Source organism: Pseudochaenichthys georgianus, chromosome 16, assembly GCF_902827115.2.
Source record: "Pseudochaenichthys georgianus chromosome 16, fPseGeo1.2, whole genome shotgun sequence".
In the NCBI taxonomy this organism is placed as follows: Eukaryota; Metazoa; Chordata; class Actinopteri; order Perciformes; family Channichthyidae; genus Pseudochaenichthys; species Pseudochaenichthys georgianus.
The window spans coordinates 45,225,685-45,241,651 of NC_047518.2; the positions used below are offsets into that span (position 1 = coordinate 45,225,685).

General features: G+C 42.2%; 1 protein-coding gene across 1 annotated transcript in view; it reads left to right on the top strand.

Moving 5' to 3' along the window:
* Positions 1-1,302: 1,302 nt before the first annotated feature.
* Positions 1,303-15,967, top strand: part of LOC139435364 (zinc finger protein 850-like) — a 128,615-nt gene continuing 113,950 nt past the window's right edge. Inside the window, exons 1-2 of the mRNA XM_071205989.1 lie at positions 1,303-1,603; positions 2,401-2,466. Of these exons, the coding sequence (XP_071062090.1) occupies positions 2,434-2,466 (33 nt within the window). The 5' untranslated portion in view covers positions 1,303-1,603; positions 2,401-2,433. The remainder of the gene's footprint in view (positions 1,604-2,400; positions 2,467-15,967) is intronic.

The following is a 15,967-nucleotide window of genomic DNA, read 5'->3' on the forward strand; positions in this document are numbered from 1 at the left end:
ACTGCCACGGTGTGTGCGCAAAACATGTGATGTGAGACTGATAGCATCATTAGTGGATTGGGTAGGCTGCAGCCATATTCCTATCTGGATTCTAAACTCAGTTGGCTGGTGAACAGGCCCTCTTTTCCAGAGTGAAACTACGTTTCCAGAGATTGAGGACACTACATCCAAACCTTATAATTTAGCTTTAAGGTCACCTTTTTCTGGACTTCGCCCCTTTCTTGCCACACATACACGATACAGACACTGTATTCCATGTTGCTCTGGTCAGAGGATATACATGTTTATGACTTCCTCCATTATCACAAATCAAAAGGAAATACTTGTTCCCACTGGGAGTGCGGGTCGGAAAAGGACCTGCTATGTCAGCACTAAAACTGATTAGTGGCACATCCTCTGTTATCTTAAGATGTTATCTTAAGAACATTACCACACAAAGTTACAGACAGACAGGACACCAAACACAGAGGCAACACTAAAATACAACATCGTTAAAAAAAGTCGGGAGGCTTGTTAACTTATTCCGGCAAATTACTCAGACCTACTAATTGACCTAACAGAAGCTATTGAGTCCCTGTAAGTTTACTGCTTGGCTCAGATCCACCAACTTCAGCAACATGTCACTTCTACTAACTCCTGAAGAACCAGGTTCAATTAACTGCTGTTTCAATTCAGACGAACCGTTACATCTGTTTAAACGATCCCGATGGATTTTTGATATCAGTAATGAGATGTGGCCCTACCTAAGTGTGAGTGTGGCAGTTGTGCAATCTTACTTACGCAGGAGAGGAGAGTGCATATTTCTTTTGAGTTCTCCCAATCCAAAGGGTGGGATCAGTTTATTTCAAGAAAAATTGGTCCACACTTGTACAGGGTGTTTACCTTCTCTCGTTACAACATGACAATCATAAAAAACATATCATGCTGTGGTCCTTTTCTAATATGACACCTCAATTCACAGTTTTACATTTATTACCCTAAATTGTAACTTCAACTGCCCAATTCAGTTGTCACATTTAAAATCCTCAGACACCCCCCGAAGGGGCACAAGCTCTTACGTTGAGTCTGGAGTTTCAATACATTCTAAATCATCAGTAAAGTCTACGACCATATTTCGGAGGGATATGCTACATATTAACTTTACATTTTATACATTTCAGTTCTTCAATAACATTACTTAATTAACACTTCACTTTCCGGACACAGTTCCATTATATTATATTATTTTTTTCTTTGCGGAATTTGGCCGTGTAAATTGTCCTCTTGGCTTGCCGTACTGACAATGCGTGACGTCATTAGTAAGCGTACTATGGCTATGATTCCCGCCTCCAACCGTTCTTATTATACATCCATGCTCCAACCTAGCAACTGTACTACATTTAGCACATGTAGGCCTATCGGTACCAGTAAAGGAGGAAGGGAGGTGACCAAACATAAGACAGAGAGCAGGAAATAGCACCCGAGGGTGGGGAAGGAGCCATAGCTAGCTATCAAGCTAAAGTAGCTACCGTTATAGCCCGGAACTCACAACACGCTTACCGCAATAGTGAGGGTGCACTAGGAAAAGTTCTTTGCAATCCGCCAACAACCGGAAGAAGAAGAGGTGAGTGGATTAAACATCTGCAGAGGTTTCATTAAGTGTATTTACACCTCTTAGCTTACAGTTAATCACGAATCAGAAGTTATCTTATTTAACACAACAGCTGCAATCTTGGAAGAAAGAAACTCACAAAAAAACTTTAACATGTGCGCCAAAAATAGTCTCAAATGATCTTTAAATAAAGGCTAAAAGCCATCGGCGAACAGCTGAAATCTAAAAACTATCGTCGAACAGCTACAGTCTTACAGCTGCAGTCTAAAAGCTATCGACCAGCTCTATGAACGCAGCCCCAGGTGTGTGTGTGTGTGTTTTATTCTCATTCAGGTGGAGGAAATACCTTAATTACTTTCTCTAACATTATTATATCGTTTAGTTTGAGTAAACGCTCCCTTTCTACCTTCAGCATATTGTTTTAGTACGGTAACTCTTCTTTATTACCGTTAGCATACTGGTTTCTGTTAGGTAACTCCTTTATGTTACAGGATGAATCCTCAGTTGATTGACTTGTTGTTTCTAGTCTTCTCCTGACTGACTGAGTCCTGGAGCTGTGAGTTTCTCCTCTTCAGTGAAGCAGCTTTATTACTGTCTCCTATTGTCGCAGACAAAGTAGCATTACATGGAAATACTCAAGTAAAGTAAAAGTACCTCTAAATACTAATAGTACTTGAGTACATGTACTTAGTTACGTCTCACCTCTGCTATGAACCTACGAAGTAGCTGTGGATTAGTTTTGTTGTGTCTGTCGGTTGTATTGAGTTGTCTTGTTTTGTGTCAGCTCTAGTTTTGTTGATTTATTTCAGAGACCCAGCCGGAGAAGGAGCACTGAGAGCAGCATGGACGAGAACAAAAAGACCCCTGGAGCTCAGGTCAGTGTGCACTTCATCACAATATATTCCTAATTCCAGCGTTTCCGCCAGGCGGGCGTCTTGCCTTCATTTGAGGCCCTTATTCAGCTCGGAACGCCCTGAACTCGAGCCAAGGGCATCCAAAAGAGTTTTTATCGCTTGAAATGACGAAAAGGAAAAAGGACGAGGACATCCCTCTGTTGGAGGGGCAAAGCAGTCTGGTGGGATTCTTTTCTCCTCCAGCAAAGCGTGTTCCTGTGACGGAAAGTGTTCTGCCGGCGAGCCTTGGGGGTGCTGGAGCACTCGCGTGAACTGCGAGCACCGGAGCCTCGCAGCGGCGAAACTGAGGCTCTGGTAAACTGTGGTAACATGAAGAGCCGTTTGGGAGCCGAAAGAGCCGGCTCTTCTTAGTGAGCCGAGCCAAATGATCCGACTCACTAAAAAGAGCCGGAATTCCCATCACTAATACGTAAAGAGATAGTATCTATAAGGGAAGGCTCAATTCAAAATTCAAGTCCAGGGTTTCCCTCACATAGACTTTACTTGGGCCGCCCAGGTTTAACGGCCACCAAAGTATATTTCGCGACCCATTCATTATTATTTTGTTTGTATCCGTCCGCGAGCACGACGCCATCTGCAATCGATTTACTAGTGGACAATGATCCCTCGCTTGCTGTACCTGTTCGCTCTGCTATCGCGTGGAGGGTCTGCTAACAAGCGACCAACAGAAAGGTTCATGTTGTTGCACCTCACAAATGCCTAACACTGTTATAGGGATCGACCGATATGGCTTTTTCAAGGCCGATACCGATTATTAGTAATCAAGGAGACCGATAACCGATATACATTTGCAGTAAAATCAGATAATCTTGGTGTCAAAAGGTGGAATAACACAAACTCCAACACAACTTCTTTGAAATGCATTTAAGCATATATTATGTTTAATGAACTTTTAAACATCTTACAACTGGTTTCCTCTCTGTGCCCTTTTCTTTAGTGCAGCCATCTGCAATGAGTTAGAGAGAGACAGAGAGTTCAAAGTGGGGCTGCAGGCTGACATCAATCAATGTTTATTTATATAGCCCAATATCACAAATGTTACATTTGTCTCAGTGGTCTTCACAGTTTGTACAGAATATCAGTATGGCAATACGACACCCTCTGTCCTTAGACCCTCACATCGTACAAGGAAAAATTTCCGGAGAAAACCCACAGTTTTATTATTGTTGACATGCTTAACTAACAATAATGCTTAATTTATTATATCAAAACAATGCCTGTCTATCTAGCATAACATCCCAATAAGCTGCTAGCAACTGCAAAACACTATGCTAGCTAATGTTTTGCAAAATATTAAGTGAGGCTATTATAGTAGACCGTCAGTCTAGTAGCCTCACTTCTAATATTTTGCTAAACATTTGCTGGATACATGTTGGCTAGCTAATGAGCTTCACATATCAACCTGAAAAACTGCGAGGCTCCACTCGCAGCCCCCCCCCCCCCCTCCGCACCACAGTTACTCCACTGCAAGACACTGCACACACCCCCAACTCTGACTGACTTCCCGCGTCCCTGTGTAACTGGGAAACTGATAGAATTGGATCATAAGATCGTGATGTTTTTGCAACTTCAGCTGAGGGGATTGGGATGTTTATTGAACTTCGGCTTTCAACTGACTTACCTTCGAAACACATGTATGGCTCTGCCGCTCAGTGCTGCTGCTTGCTTCAATCTGTGTCTGCGTTCTTTCGCACCTGCCTGTAATTTGAGAAGGTCCCGCCTCTCTGGCTGGCTCCCGCCCTGAAAATCTTCAGTGTTGATTGACACTTCAGTAATAGCCTATCAGATAGTCAGGGCTCGCAATTAACGATGTCCCGATGTCCCGGGGACCATAAAAATTCCTACTGGGACACAAATCTATTTTGTCTGGGACTATTTCGGGACTGGGAAAAAAAAATTAAAAGTAAACTTCAAAATGGGTGTTATTTGCAAAGTCATTGGGCTGTCAAATCATAGAATGCATTCTACGTCATCCACTCTGCTGCTGACCTCGCGCTAATGCAACGATCACGACAGTTAAAAACAGAAGAAAGAAATGCTGAGGTGGTTGAATAAACAGCCCCCTGTTGCAAGCCCCAATTCTGCCGACTCCCGAAACGAAAACATCCCAAGTCCTGGTCATGATGCATCGTCTTCCACTGTGGTAAATTAGTTGTCTTAAAGGGGAAAGGAAACACCAATTACAGTTATAATATTCCGGTAGTTTATTCATTTTACAATGGATATTGATCGTAATATTTATTGTATATGATATTACTCGCCAAAAGAAAATTAATTATCCGCCGGCCGGGTGGGGAATTCCGGGACCAGGCCGCCGCCATTAGGGGAGTCCTAAATGGTGACGTGACTGGATGGGCCTTTGCTCCGGGTATCCATACACAACGTAGCAGATATGGCAGCGATGGAGGAATTTTGCAATGAGATCGACGTTTTGAACGATGAATTTGACTATTCGTCGGGAGATGACATTGATGTGGAAGCATCTACAGTTACCAGGCATCCCATGGCCTATGCTTATGAACCGATTCGGTCGAATAGAGTGGCATACGATCCGGAATAAAAAAATTAAAAAAACACAATGCTAACAGTGAATTAGCCCCGAGCGAAAAATGCCAACCTATTACTGCACCGAAAATCACTCCTAGCTCCCTTATTACTTATCCTAGCCGCACATCCAACACATCGTTTATGATCGCAAGGAGACACAGAATTTAACGGTGCCCACCTCAACACTGAAAGATACAAACTCGCGAGGTTATCAACAAAAACGTACATCAAAACAAGTGGCACTAGGTACTAACATACGCCAGGCTAACATAGCTTACCTTCCTCTTTGTCTGGTCTAAACTGGTCTTCAATGGCATTACAACGATAAAAACGATGATGTAGTTAATCCATAGGTTAATATACAATGGGGCTGTGTCCCCTTTGAAATGTTCTGATAATCTATAAGCAATACAACTGCAATTCCGTTATCTGCTGTCTGCTCTGTGCTCCGTGCGCTCTGGGTCCTGCAATACCATCCATTGAACACCTAGTCCAGCAATACTAGCCTTTTTAGGGCTGTTTTCGACAGATGAGCGTGTGTATGCCAGTTTAATTAGTTGAGCTATAGAACACCCCCAATTCTCTATTGTACGTCATAATAATAGCTACCATTTAGTTTGGACGCGATTGTGTTAATTAATAAGGTCACACTGTGTCAGTAAATACATGTGTGAGCTAGTAATCTGGTAGTGCTGCAATATTTACCTCTCTCTCGGCAGCTGAAGCAACTCGTTTGGTGGCTCGAACTTCACGTTTGTTGACACTGTCATTGTCTTGCGCGGCCGACGTGCTGGGACGGTCGGTGTTCCCGACTGCATACGTTGAGAAATCGAATATTGTGGGAACAGATCCTGGCTTCAAATCCGATGTTTTGTATTGAACCAGGCATCCAGACTGGACTTTGAGCAGCTTCTCATCCTTTAGTGGCAGCCTATGGAAATGTACTTCTTCCTTCTTCGTATAAAATCCATTTGTGCAGCCTGGGGCAATACAATAAACTCCTGACGACGACCGTTTTCTTGTAATGTAAACTACTGGTGCATTGCACGCCATGTTGTTTGTTATTGAGCGTTGGCCCAGGAAGCCGTACACAGTCAGTGACGTCACTGGAAAAGTCCCGGAGCAATGGAAGCGCCCATGGTCATTAGGCACGTATTTCAAAAAGTAAATTTGCGTATCTCGATCGTTTACATTGGAAATAGACTAGATAAATACATTTCCTAATGGGAATATTGTCGCGTGGAAAGCAGTTTGAAAAGTGTTTCCATTTCCCTTTAAGTGCCAATGTTAGCTAGCGCTAACTAACGCTAGCAACTGAAGTGTGCCTTATAATGCATACAAACGTCCTAAAATGCGGTGTCATGTTCTTTTGAAGTTTGTGAAAATGATGTGAAATACAGTTGATCAGAATAAGAGGTGTAGCCTATCATTTTTGTATTTTCTTTGTCAGCCAGTCAGTGACCAGGCTAGAATCTTTAGCTGCAAAAACGTAAGGTATTTAGCTAATCATTTAGCTTTTCATCTTTTTTTAGTGTTTTACTTTTTTTTGGTCAAGAACGTCAGTCTGATTGGGTGACGATTAGAAAGGGGGTCGCAAGGTAATTTTAGTTTGTCAATCAACTCTGGTATGAGACAGAGATGGAGTACTCGAGTCGAGTCGGACTTGAGTGCCGATTTTCGTGACTCGACTCGGACTCGCGCACTGATTGACGCGACTCGGACTTGGACTCGTGAATTCTCGCACAGGATGACTTGGACTCGGACTCGTGAATCCCCCCCCCCACGATGACTCGCACTCGACTCGTACATTGACGCTCCGACTTGGACTCGGACTCGAGCACATTTTCTCTGGAGTCTGATGTCCTCTATCCTGTATGGCGAGTTCACGTACTGGGCCCCGCTGTTCCAGTCTAGAGATGTCTACAGACACACCCCGCATCGTGCTGTATGCTTTCACACATTCTGCTTCCACATTGGAAAAGAGCAAAATGCTCGTTATGTGGAAACAATATAGAAGAGAAGGCTCCGTAACACATTACTCTAAGGATCGAGTTCAGACATATAGGTTGTCTTGAACACTATCATCAGAGTAACGTGATCTAATCAATAAATAAAGATTCAGCCGATAACACGAAAGCACATACTTAACATGCAGAATGACGTCATTTTGCATGCTAAGTAGCCATGTGCTTTCTGGGGCTAAATCTTTATCGGTAAACTGATTTAACCCGTAAAAGTTCCTTCAAAATAAGAGTCCCAATCTTATTACTATCAAAATAAAAGTGCAAAACGAAAACTTTACCATAGGAAAATATTGGCATACAAATATAATCACTTCTCTAAAAGGTAACTCATTTTAAATATAGTTTATTTATATATAATAATAATATTAATATTAGAAATAAGCTTTATATTTGTATAGCACCTATTACAAGAATTGTAGCCAAACTCGCTTCACAGCAGTTCAATAGACAGGATAACAGCAATGTAGAGGAGCAGCTACATTTCAAAACATATATCCACGAAGATTAATACATGAAGACTTGTGACTCGGAATTGGACTCGGACTCGAACACAGGTAATGATGACTCGGACTCGACTTGGACACTCCTTGGGTGACTCGGACTTGGACTCGGACTCGACTACGACTCTCCCTTGGTGACTCGGACTTGGACTCGGACTCGAAGAGTGGTGACTCGAGGGTGACTTGGACTCGTGAATTGGTGACTTGACTACAACACTGGTATGAGAATAATGTGTCATGTTAAGAGAGAGTAATGTTCCAGTTGTTTTTGTTCCTCAGGGGGGGTGGGTGTGAGTGAGTGAGAGCAAGATGATTGACATTCATGAATGAAGATAGAAGATCAATTTATATTCCTATAGTACTACTGACGACTTGTGAGGATAACTTGTAATTAGAACTGAAAACAGATACATTTATTAAACTGTATTATGGAACTTCTGTTTTTTTATTATCATTCATACCACTTTTATTGCCAGATAGAGGGTTCCGATCATAAAACACAGAGACCATACAGCCATACCATATTGAATTGAAAAATACAAATCAGAATTCTTCAATGTTGACATGACAATGATAAATTAGTCTGGATATTGAGAAACAATACAAAAACATGTCTTAAAACAACTCTCTTCCCTTCTACTCTAGGAGAGGCAACAGATCAGACTAATATTCATATGTTTAAAAGAATAAGTATTTTAAACTTACATGGTGGACCAGAGTCTATGGTGTGATGATTAAGTGATGATCAAATTATATGTATTCTGCACAATTGGGGGGGCGACGATACAAATTTAAATTTGGGACACTGCTGGTTATATCCGGGACAATACAAAGTAGAATTCTGGACAGTTGTGGGACACTGAGGAAAAAAGGTAATTCCGAGCCCTGCGTTGGGGAGCAAATCAGCGATGTAAACGGTGACGCAGCAGCTGCAGCACCAGTCGGGCTCTGGGTGGTGTGAACAAAGCGGGAGCAGAAAAGGGAAACCGGAGCTGAACCAGAAAAGCTCTAGCTCAGAGCTAGAACGGGAAAAGCGCTGGTGTGAAAGCCGCAAGAGTGGTGACTGCAGCCAGAGAAACGGCCGCATCAGAGCCAAAGTGTTATCGGCAATTTGATTTAAAAAAAAAAAAAAGGCAGATACCGATAATCGGTCAAATGCGGGAGGGTCCGATTATCGGTCGACCCCTACACTGTTATCCCCAAATGAAAGATCACAACCTGTTTTGAAATATACAATATGAATGCACAATATGGTTAGATAGAGGTTAGAACGTTGTTGTATACGGTACGATTCTTTAATTGTCAGATCAAGTCTGAAATGTGACTTGCATCACAGCAGCTCCATGTGTAACATCAACATAGGCAAGGCAATTTTATTTATGTAGCACTTTTCAGCACGTGGTGATTCAATGTGCTTTGCAGATTAAAAGCAAACGACATTTAAGAACAAATGCAGCATAAATACATTATTAAAAATGCATTTAAAAACAGGCATAATAAGCAAAGGTAATGAAATAAATTAAATAAATAAACACAGCAGGTACAGAATACATGACTGAAAAGGCATACTGTAGTGTGAGTATGGGCAGCTCAATTAAAAGCAGCGGCAAATAGGTGCGTTTTTATTCGGGATTTCGAGAACTGTTTCGGCAGACGTGCACGATTTAGGCAGTTTGTTCCAAATTGTTGGGGCATAATAACTAAAAGCTGCTTTTCCATGTTTAGTGGTTATTCTCGGAACAGAGAGCAGACCCGACCAAGAAGACCTGAGACTCCTGGATGCTTCATAATGATGGAGGAGGTCGTCTATATACCTCGGTCCTAAGCCATTTAGTGATTTAAAAACTAGCAGTAGTATTTTAAAATCAATTCTTTGGCAGACTGGAAGCCAGTGTAATGATCTCAGAACCGGAGTGATGTGATCCACTTTTCTAGTGTCAGTGAGTACTCGAACAGCAGCGTTCTGAATCAGCTGCAGCTTTCTGATGGATTTTTTAGTGAGCCCTGTGAATACACTATTGCAGTGGTCGAGTCTACTGAAAATAAAAGCATGGACAAGTTTTTCTAAATCCTGTTGCGACATTAGTTTTTTTAATCCTTGATATATTCTTCAGGTGGTAGTATGCAGACCTAATAACTGTTGTAATGTGACTGTTAAAATCTAGGTCTGAGTCCATCACTACACCTAGATTTCTTGCTTTGGGAGTTACTTTGTAGTCTGCCGACTGAAGCTCTGTGATTAATTTTAATCGGTCCTTCTTTGCTCCAAAAACAATGATCTCAGTTTTCAGAGGTAGCATATAAATATTAAAAAGCAAAGGTGCTAGATGGAGCCTTGAGGAACCCCGCATGACATATTTATCAGGGCTGATTTGTAATTGCCAATTGAGACAACGTTTGTTCTGTCCTTCAAGTCGGAGCTAAACCAGTTTAGAACTGTTGCTGAAACTCCCACCCAGTTTTCAAGACGGTCTAACAAGGCAGGACTTGTTAGACTGCAGAGGCCACAACTCCGGAAAGACAGGGCGAATCCACCAATCCCTCACGGCACGTCCACACAGCAGCATTAACAAAATCTTCCAACGCTTCTGCCCATTCACTTTGAATGGGGTGAAGTCATTTTGCCTCACTTTTCGCCGGACTGCATTGTGGGAGGCAAAGCGGAGATTTCCAGGCATCTCAGGATTCAAAAGTTGAGCAATGTTCAACTTTTGAATCTTCTGAAGCTTTCGGTGGAAGCGTCAGTCAATCAAATCATATGCCAGTACAAGCTCTAGCCAATCAAACCGCTGCTTGTGTGTCAGGGGCGGGAGATTCAGACACGCCCGCTGGCAAGCTTTTTCCAAAGCCGCTGTGTGGACGTACCGTCAGATGGCGTGCAGCGGGAGGGCCATGACATCTGATGCGTGGATAAGTAACAGAAGAAGCCGTCAGGTATGCTTTTTGATGGACAAGCGCACCACCACGCTTTCCCCGTCGTCTAAAACGCTTTCGGTGAGGCAGGATGCAGGGCAACCGGCGCAGGTAGGTGGGAATATCCGACAGTAGAGGGGGGGAGGCGATTTACGGTTGGCAGATGTAGGTTTGGGCAGCAGTATAAACTCCAGTGAGGGTCTGAGGTGGAGGAGAGCTTTGCGATCATAGAAGAGCAGAGACATTTTGACATGCATAGAACAAAAGCAGGATAGCTAAAGGCAGAGCTGAGGGAGCAGCATGTCGACACAGGCGCCATCTTGGGTCCCCCTAGTGATTGCTGTCTCATGAAGAGTTTGATGGATGGAAGTGGTGGCCGGCTGAATCTCCGCCGTAGGCGATTCTGAACACCTCGTCTCCTTCCTCGTCTCTTTTTCCTGGTGTTTCTACGCGGCTCCCGAGGGATGTCATCCAATAACGAAGAGCACAGATGGCTTGGTGTATTCGTAGGAGGCCGATCGCATTGAAGCTCTAGCATAGCCTCGTGGCTGTAGCAGCGTAGAGGCCGGGGCTCCTCACCACACCTGTTCGTGCTGTCACTCTGTCAAAGGTGTGTCTTGGAAAGTTGTATGGCCAGACATGGTCTGCAGAAGGCAAATGTAATCCACAGGTTTAAAAGCATGGTCTCCCAAGATGACGTTTCATACAGACACAACAAGGTTTAGACAATAATTAGACAAAAAAACCAAAACGCAAGACGAACGGAGCATACTGAGACTCGCAGTGACAGGATGCCGTCTCCCTCTGTCTCCTGTATACCAGAGGTTGTAAGTCATACATGTGCAAGTCTCAAGTTACTGGGGGAGTCAAGCAAGTTAAGTCCTACGAAATCCTGATGAATAACCCCAGTTTCCGCATTTACCACAATCATTGGTTATGAAAACTAGAGTTTTATTTTCAACATTAACAACAATGGAGAGTGGGGCTCTGAAATCATAAAACGTGTGTGTGTGTGTGTGTGTGTGTGAACATCTGGCCTTGCACTAGGGCTGTGCATCTTCACTGGTCTCACGATTCGATTACGATTATCCTGTCAACGATTCGGTTCGATATCACGGTGCATCACGATTCATACCAATGCGTTGCATCCTCAATTTTCTATATTACTGCACATGGCTTATTTTTCATCAATGCATACATGCAGTAAATACATATGAACTCTCTTTTTATTATTTAGAAAGTGCTTCATAAATCAATTACATAAATGTCTTGACATTAATTTATAAACCAAAATAAATGAATTGTATAGGTCTAGCCTCCGTGTGTGAAGTTGTTCCATTCTCAATGTCCTGAATGTGGCATCACACACAGGACTTGAGTCTGAACACAGCAGACAACAGGAGTATTTACAACAGCATATACAAACAAAAATACTGCATGTGGGTGCACACTTACATTCTCTGTCTTACTGTTACATAAATCCCATGAATGTATGAGATTAAATTAGCTTCATTATATCTCAGTGATTAAGTGAATAACAACGTTTCTATCGGGTCACTATCAGCCTGTCACTCATTATTTTCAGAGAGGGGGCGGGGCTTGGAGTAACGGAGAGGAGACGGTGATCGCGGAAGCTTTTTTCCTCCTGCCTTCACAAACTTTACACACGTATATATCGTCTGCAAATTGCTAGAGGACATTCATACTTTGCAATCCAAGACTTAATTAAATCCACCAAAAACCTGACATGATTGTAACGCGATTATTTTTGAAAAACATAAATCCCTCCCTGTGTCTCTGAGCCGCAGCGACACGGAGTGATTCAGAGCGGGTCCTGCTGTTGTCGGTTCTGGACTGGTGTTCTTGTGTTGGTGGATAAAGCAGACTGCTCCGTGTTGCTGTGCCGCTGTCACTTCTGTTCCCTGATCTCTGTGTCACCGACCGATTTGATATTAAAGTGACAGAAAAAACGTTATAGTAAAGCCGCGGCCGGAAAATCAGGAAGCAACGTTACTACTCTATAACCGATTATCTTCCGTCACTGCATCGAGACCGAATCGTCCACGTCCGCATCGCAATGCATCGTAGAAACGATTATTTTCAACACCCCTACCTTGCACACACACACTACTGAAATACTCTCACGTTCACTACTGAACACCACACACACACACACACACACACACACACACACACACACACACACACACACACACACACACTACTGAACACATCTGGCCTTGCACACACACTACTGAAATACTCTCACATTCACTACTGAACACCTCACACACACACTACTGAAAATTAAGCCACACACACACTATTGAAATCCTCTCACATTCACTACTGAACACTTCACACACACACTACTGAAAATTAAGCCTCACACACACTACTGAAAACATCTGGCCTTGCACACACACTACTGAAATCCTCTCACATACACTACTGAACACCTCACACACACACTACTGAAAACATCTGGTCTTGCACACACACTACTGAAACCCTCTCAAATTCACTACTGAACACCTCACACACACACACACACACACACACACACACACACACACACACACACACACACACACACACACACACACACACACACACACACACACACACACACACACACACACACACACACACACACACACACACACACACACACACACTACTGAAAACATCTGGCCTTGCACACACACTACTGAAATCCTCTCACATTCACTACTGAACACCTCACACACACACTACTGAAAACATCTGGTCTTGCACACACACTACTGAAATCCTCTCACATTCACTACTGAACACCTCACACACACACTACTGAAAACATCTGGCCTTGCACACACACTACTGAAATCCTCTCACATTCACTACTGAACACCTCACACACACTACTGAAAACATCTGGCCTTGCACACACACTACTGAAATCCTCTCACATTCACTACTGAACACCTCACACACACACTACTGAAAACATCTTGCCTTGCACACACACTACTGAAATCCTCTCACATTCACTACTGAACACCTCACACACACACTACTGAAAACATCTGGCCTTGCACACACACTACTGAAATCCTCTCACATTCACTACTGAACACCTCACACACACACTACTGAAAACATCTTGCCTTGCACACACACTACTGAAATCCTCTCACATTCACTACTGAACACCTCACACACGCACTACTGAAAATTAAGCTTCACACACACACTACTGAAATCCTCTCACATTCACTACTCACACACACAATACTGAAAATTAACCTCACACACACACTCCTGAAAAACATGTTACTGAAAGGTTCTCAGTAGGGAATGTGCATGTGTTTCACCTATGTGTGTGTGAGGGGATTCTTGCTGTAACGGAAGTCATTCTAATGTAACGGATGTCATTCTAATGTAACGGAAGTCAGTGGTCTCTTTGCTAGTCCCGTTAGCTTCATTAGCTCCAGGCTGCTACTCCGAAGTGTTTGTTGTGTTGATGCCTGGTGGAGTATTCTTCATTGAAATATCGCACTTATCGTATGGCTCTGCGGTTCAAACAGACCGTCCATGAATGCAGTTTATTCGGTAAGTGAAATTCAAGCACTTTATTTCTTACTTGTCTTTTTATTCAGCTAACAAGCGAGACGAAGCTACATCTGTGCTAACGATGCTATCCGTAGCATACAAGTTAAAACATAATGGAGAAGTGTAAAACATTAAGAAGGATTATACTGTAAAACATAAGGCTTCTCGGTGAGGTTGGTAAAATAAGGTCATGCTTGTACATTAGTTAGCTTGCTAGTTAGGTAACTGTATGCATTGTTAATTTAAAATAGCTATGCTCGACGATGCAGACAGCTAGCGTCACATTAGTGTTGAAGAGCAGAGTACTGTATGAGATTAACCTCACTATAAGATCTGTGTATCTGAAAAATATGAATCTCACATTTCCAGTTGGTTCCAGAAATAACGTTGACGTAGATATTGCAATATGGTTTGAAACTAGCTGGAAATAAGGTCTGTGGTTGAGACACATTTAAGAGACGGGTCACGTTTTGTTCAGCCGGATAATATCCACAGGTCTACCCTACTTTTATAATTTTCAAATCATAAATCTAGTTGCCAGAAGCAAAATGCTAACGTTATGCTTAAAGGAACTGCAACTGCTTCAACGTCACGCCGATTTAAGATCCATATTCATACAGATTATAAATGGTACAAGTTGAAGCGTTTGTTTGAACAGTTTGCAGGAACTTGCTTTCAAGCAGAACTTGAAAATGTACATAAATAGCTGACGTTAATAATGCTAACTAGCGAGCTAGCTGTGTAGATCTGCTGCACTATTTACTACAGCCCGGCTGTCCGCAGCCGACTTTATAACAGTATTAAGTGAAAACCATTCAAAATATTTTATAGAATAAATCCGTTATCCAAATCCCATAAAAACACAAGACAACCAGCAATTAGACAATACCCTGTGTCTTATTTTTGTCGGATGAATGCAAGCTGATATTGTCACTTTTTGAAAAACCTAAATAAGGGTTGTTCCCTCTTGTTTTCTCTTTGTTAGGATAATACTACAGAAAATGGGCTCCGCGGAAGGTGACACCCTTGCAAACCAAAAAAGAGAAATACAAGTATTTGTATTCTCCCCGGTCTGCACGTTTTACGTTGCTTAAGGTAAGTGAACATGAAACTATTCAGCATAACTTTCAATAATAATCTACGGTATTTATTGAGTTTTGGGATATTACTTGCATAGAAATCTATAAATGCCTTAAGGTTTCTAAAACATACAATATGTGGTAAATTCAACAGTGGACCCAGCAAAGATTCACATTTTTGCACAATTTGTTATTGATTTGTTGTTGTTACTTAATTATACTTTTAATAAATTCAAGTCAAGCTTAGTTACATGTGATGGTAGCTATATGCTCTTACCTGTGTGCCTCCTCCGCAACCAAACTGTATTCAAACTCTTAAGTACCAGTTCTATCTACTTTAAACAATTAAAAAGACAAAATCAACTACATTTATTGATATACCAATCTTTATTTTTGGGGCCTCTTCTTCTTTTAAATTAAACTTTCAGACATGAGATATTGAAATACAGTAATAGTTGTGTCTATTTAAAAAAGAATGAGCCATTCCTTACAGTTAACTTCATATTTCTTATTGTCTAAAGTAGGGTTGCCAGAAACTGACCATGATCAAAATCGATTATTCGGCAGCCCTGGCGAATAATAATCGCAGCAGAAGTGAAGTTGGTAATGGCTGGCTGTGCTGTGTCTTTCTCTGTAACCTCTTTGGCGTGCTTCACACTCAAATGCGAAAGCATTGTTGAGGTTGAGCTGTGATAGACCAACGTCTTTTCGCAGAGCTTGCATTTAACTTCCTTTGGACTTGTAAGTTCGAAGTAGTTCCACGAGGAGGAACTCTTTTTACCTGCCGCTTTGTTCATCTTTAGTC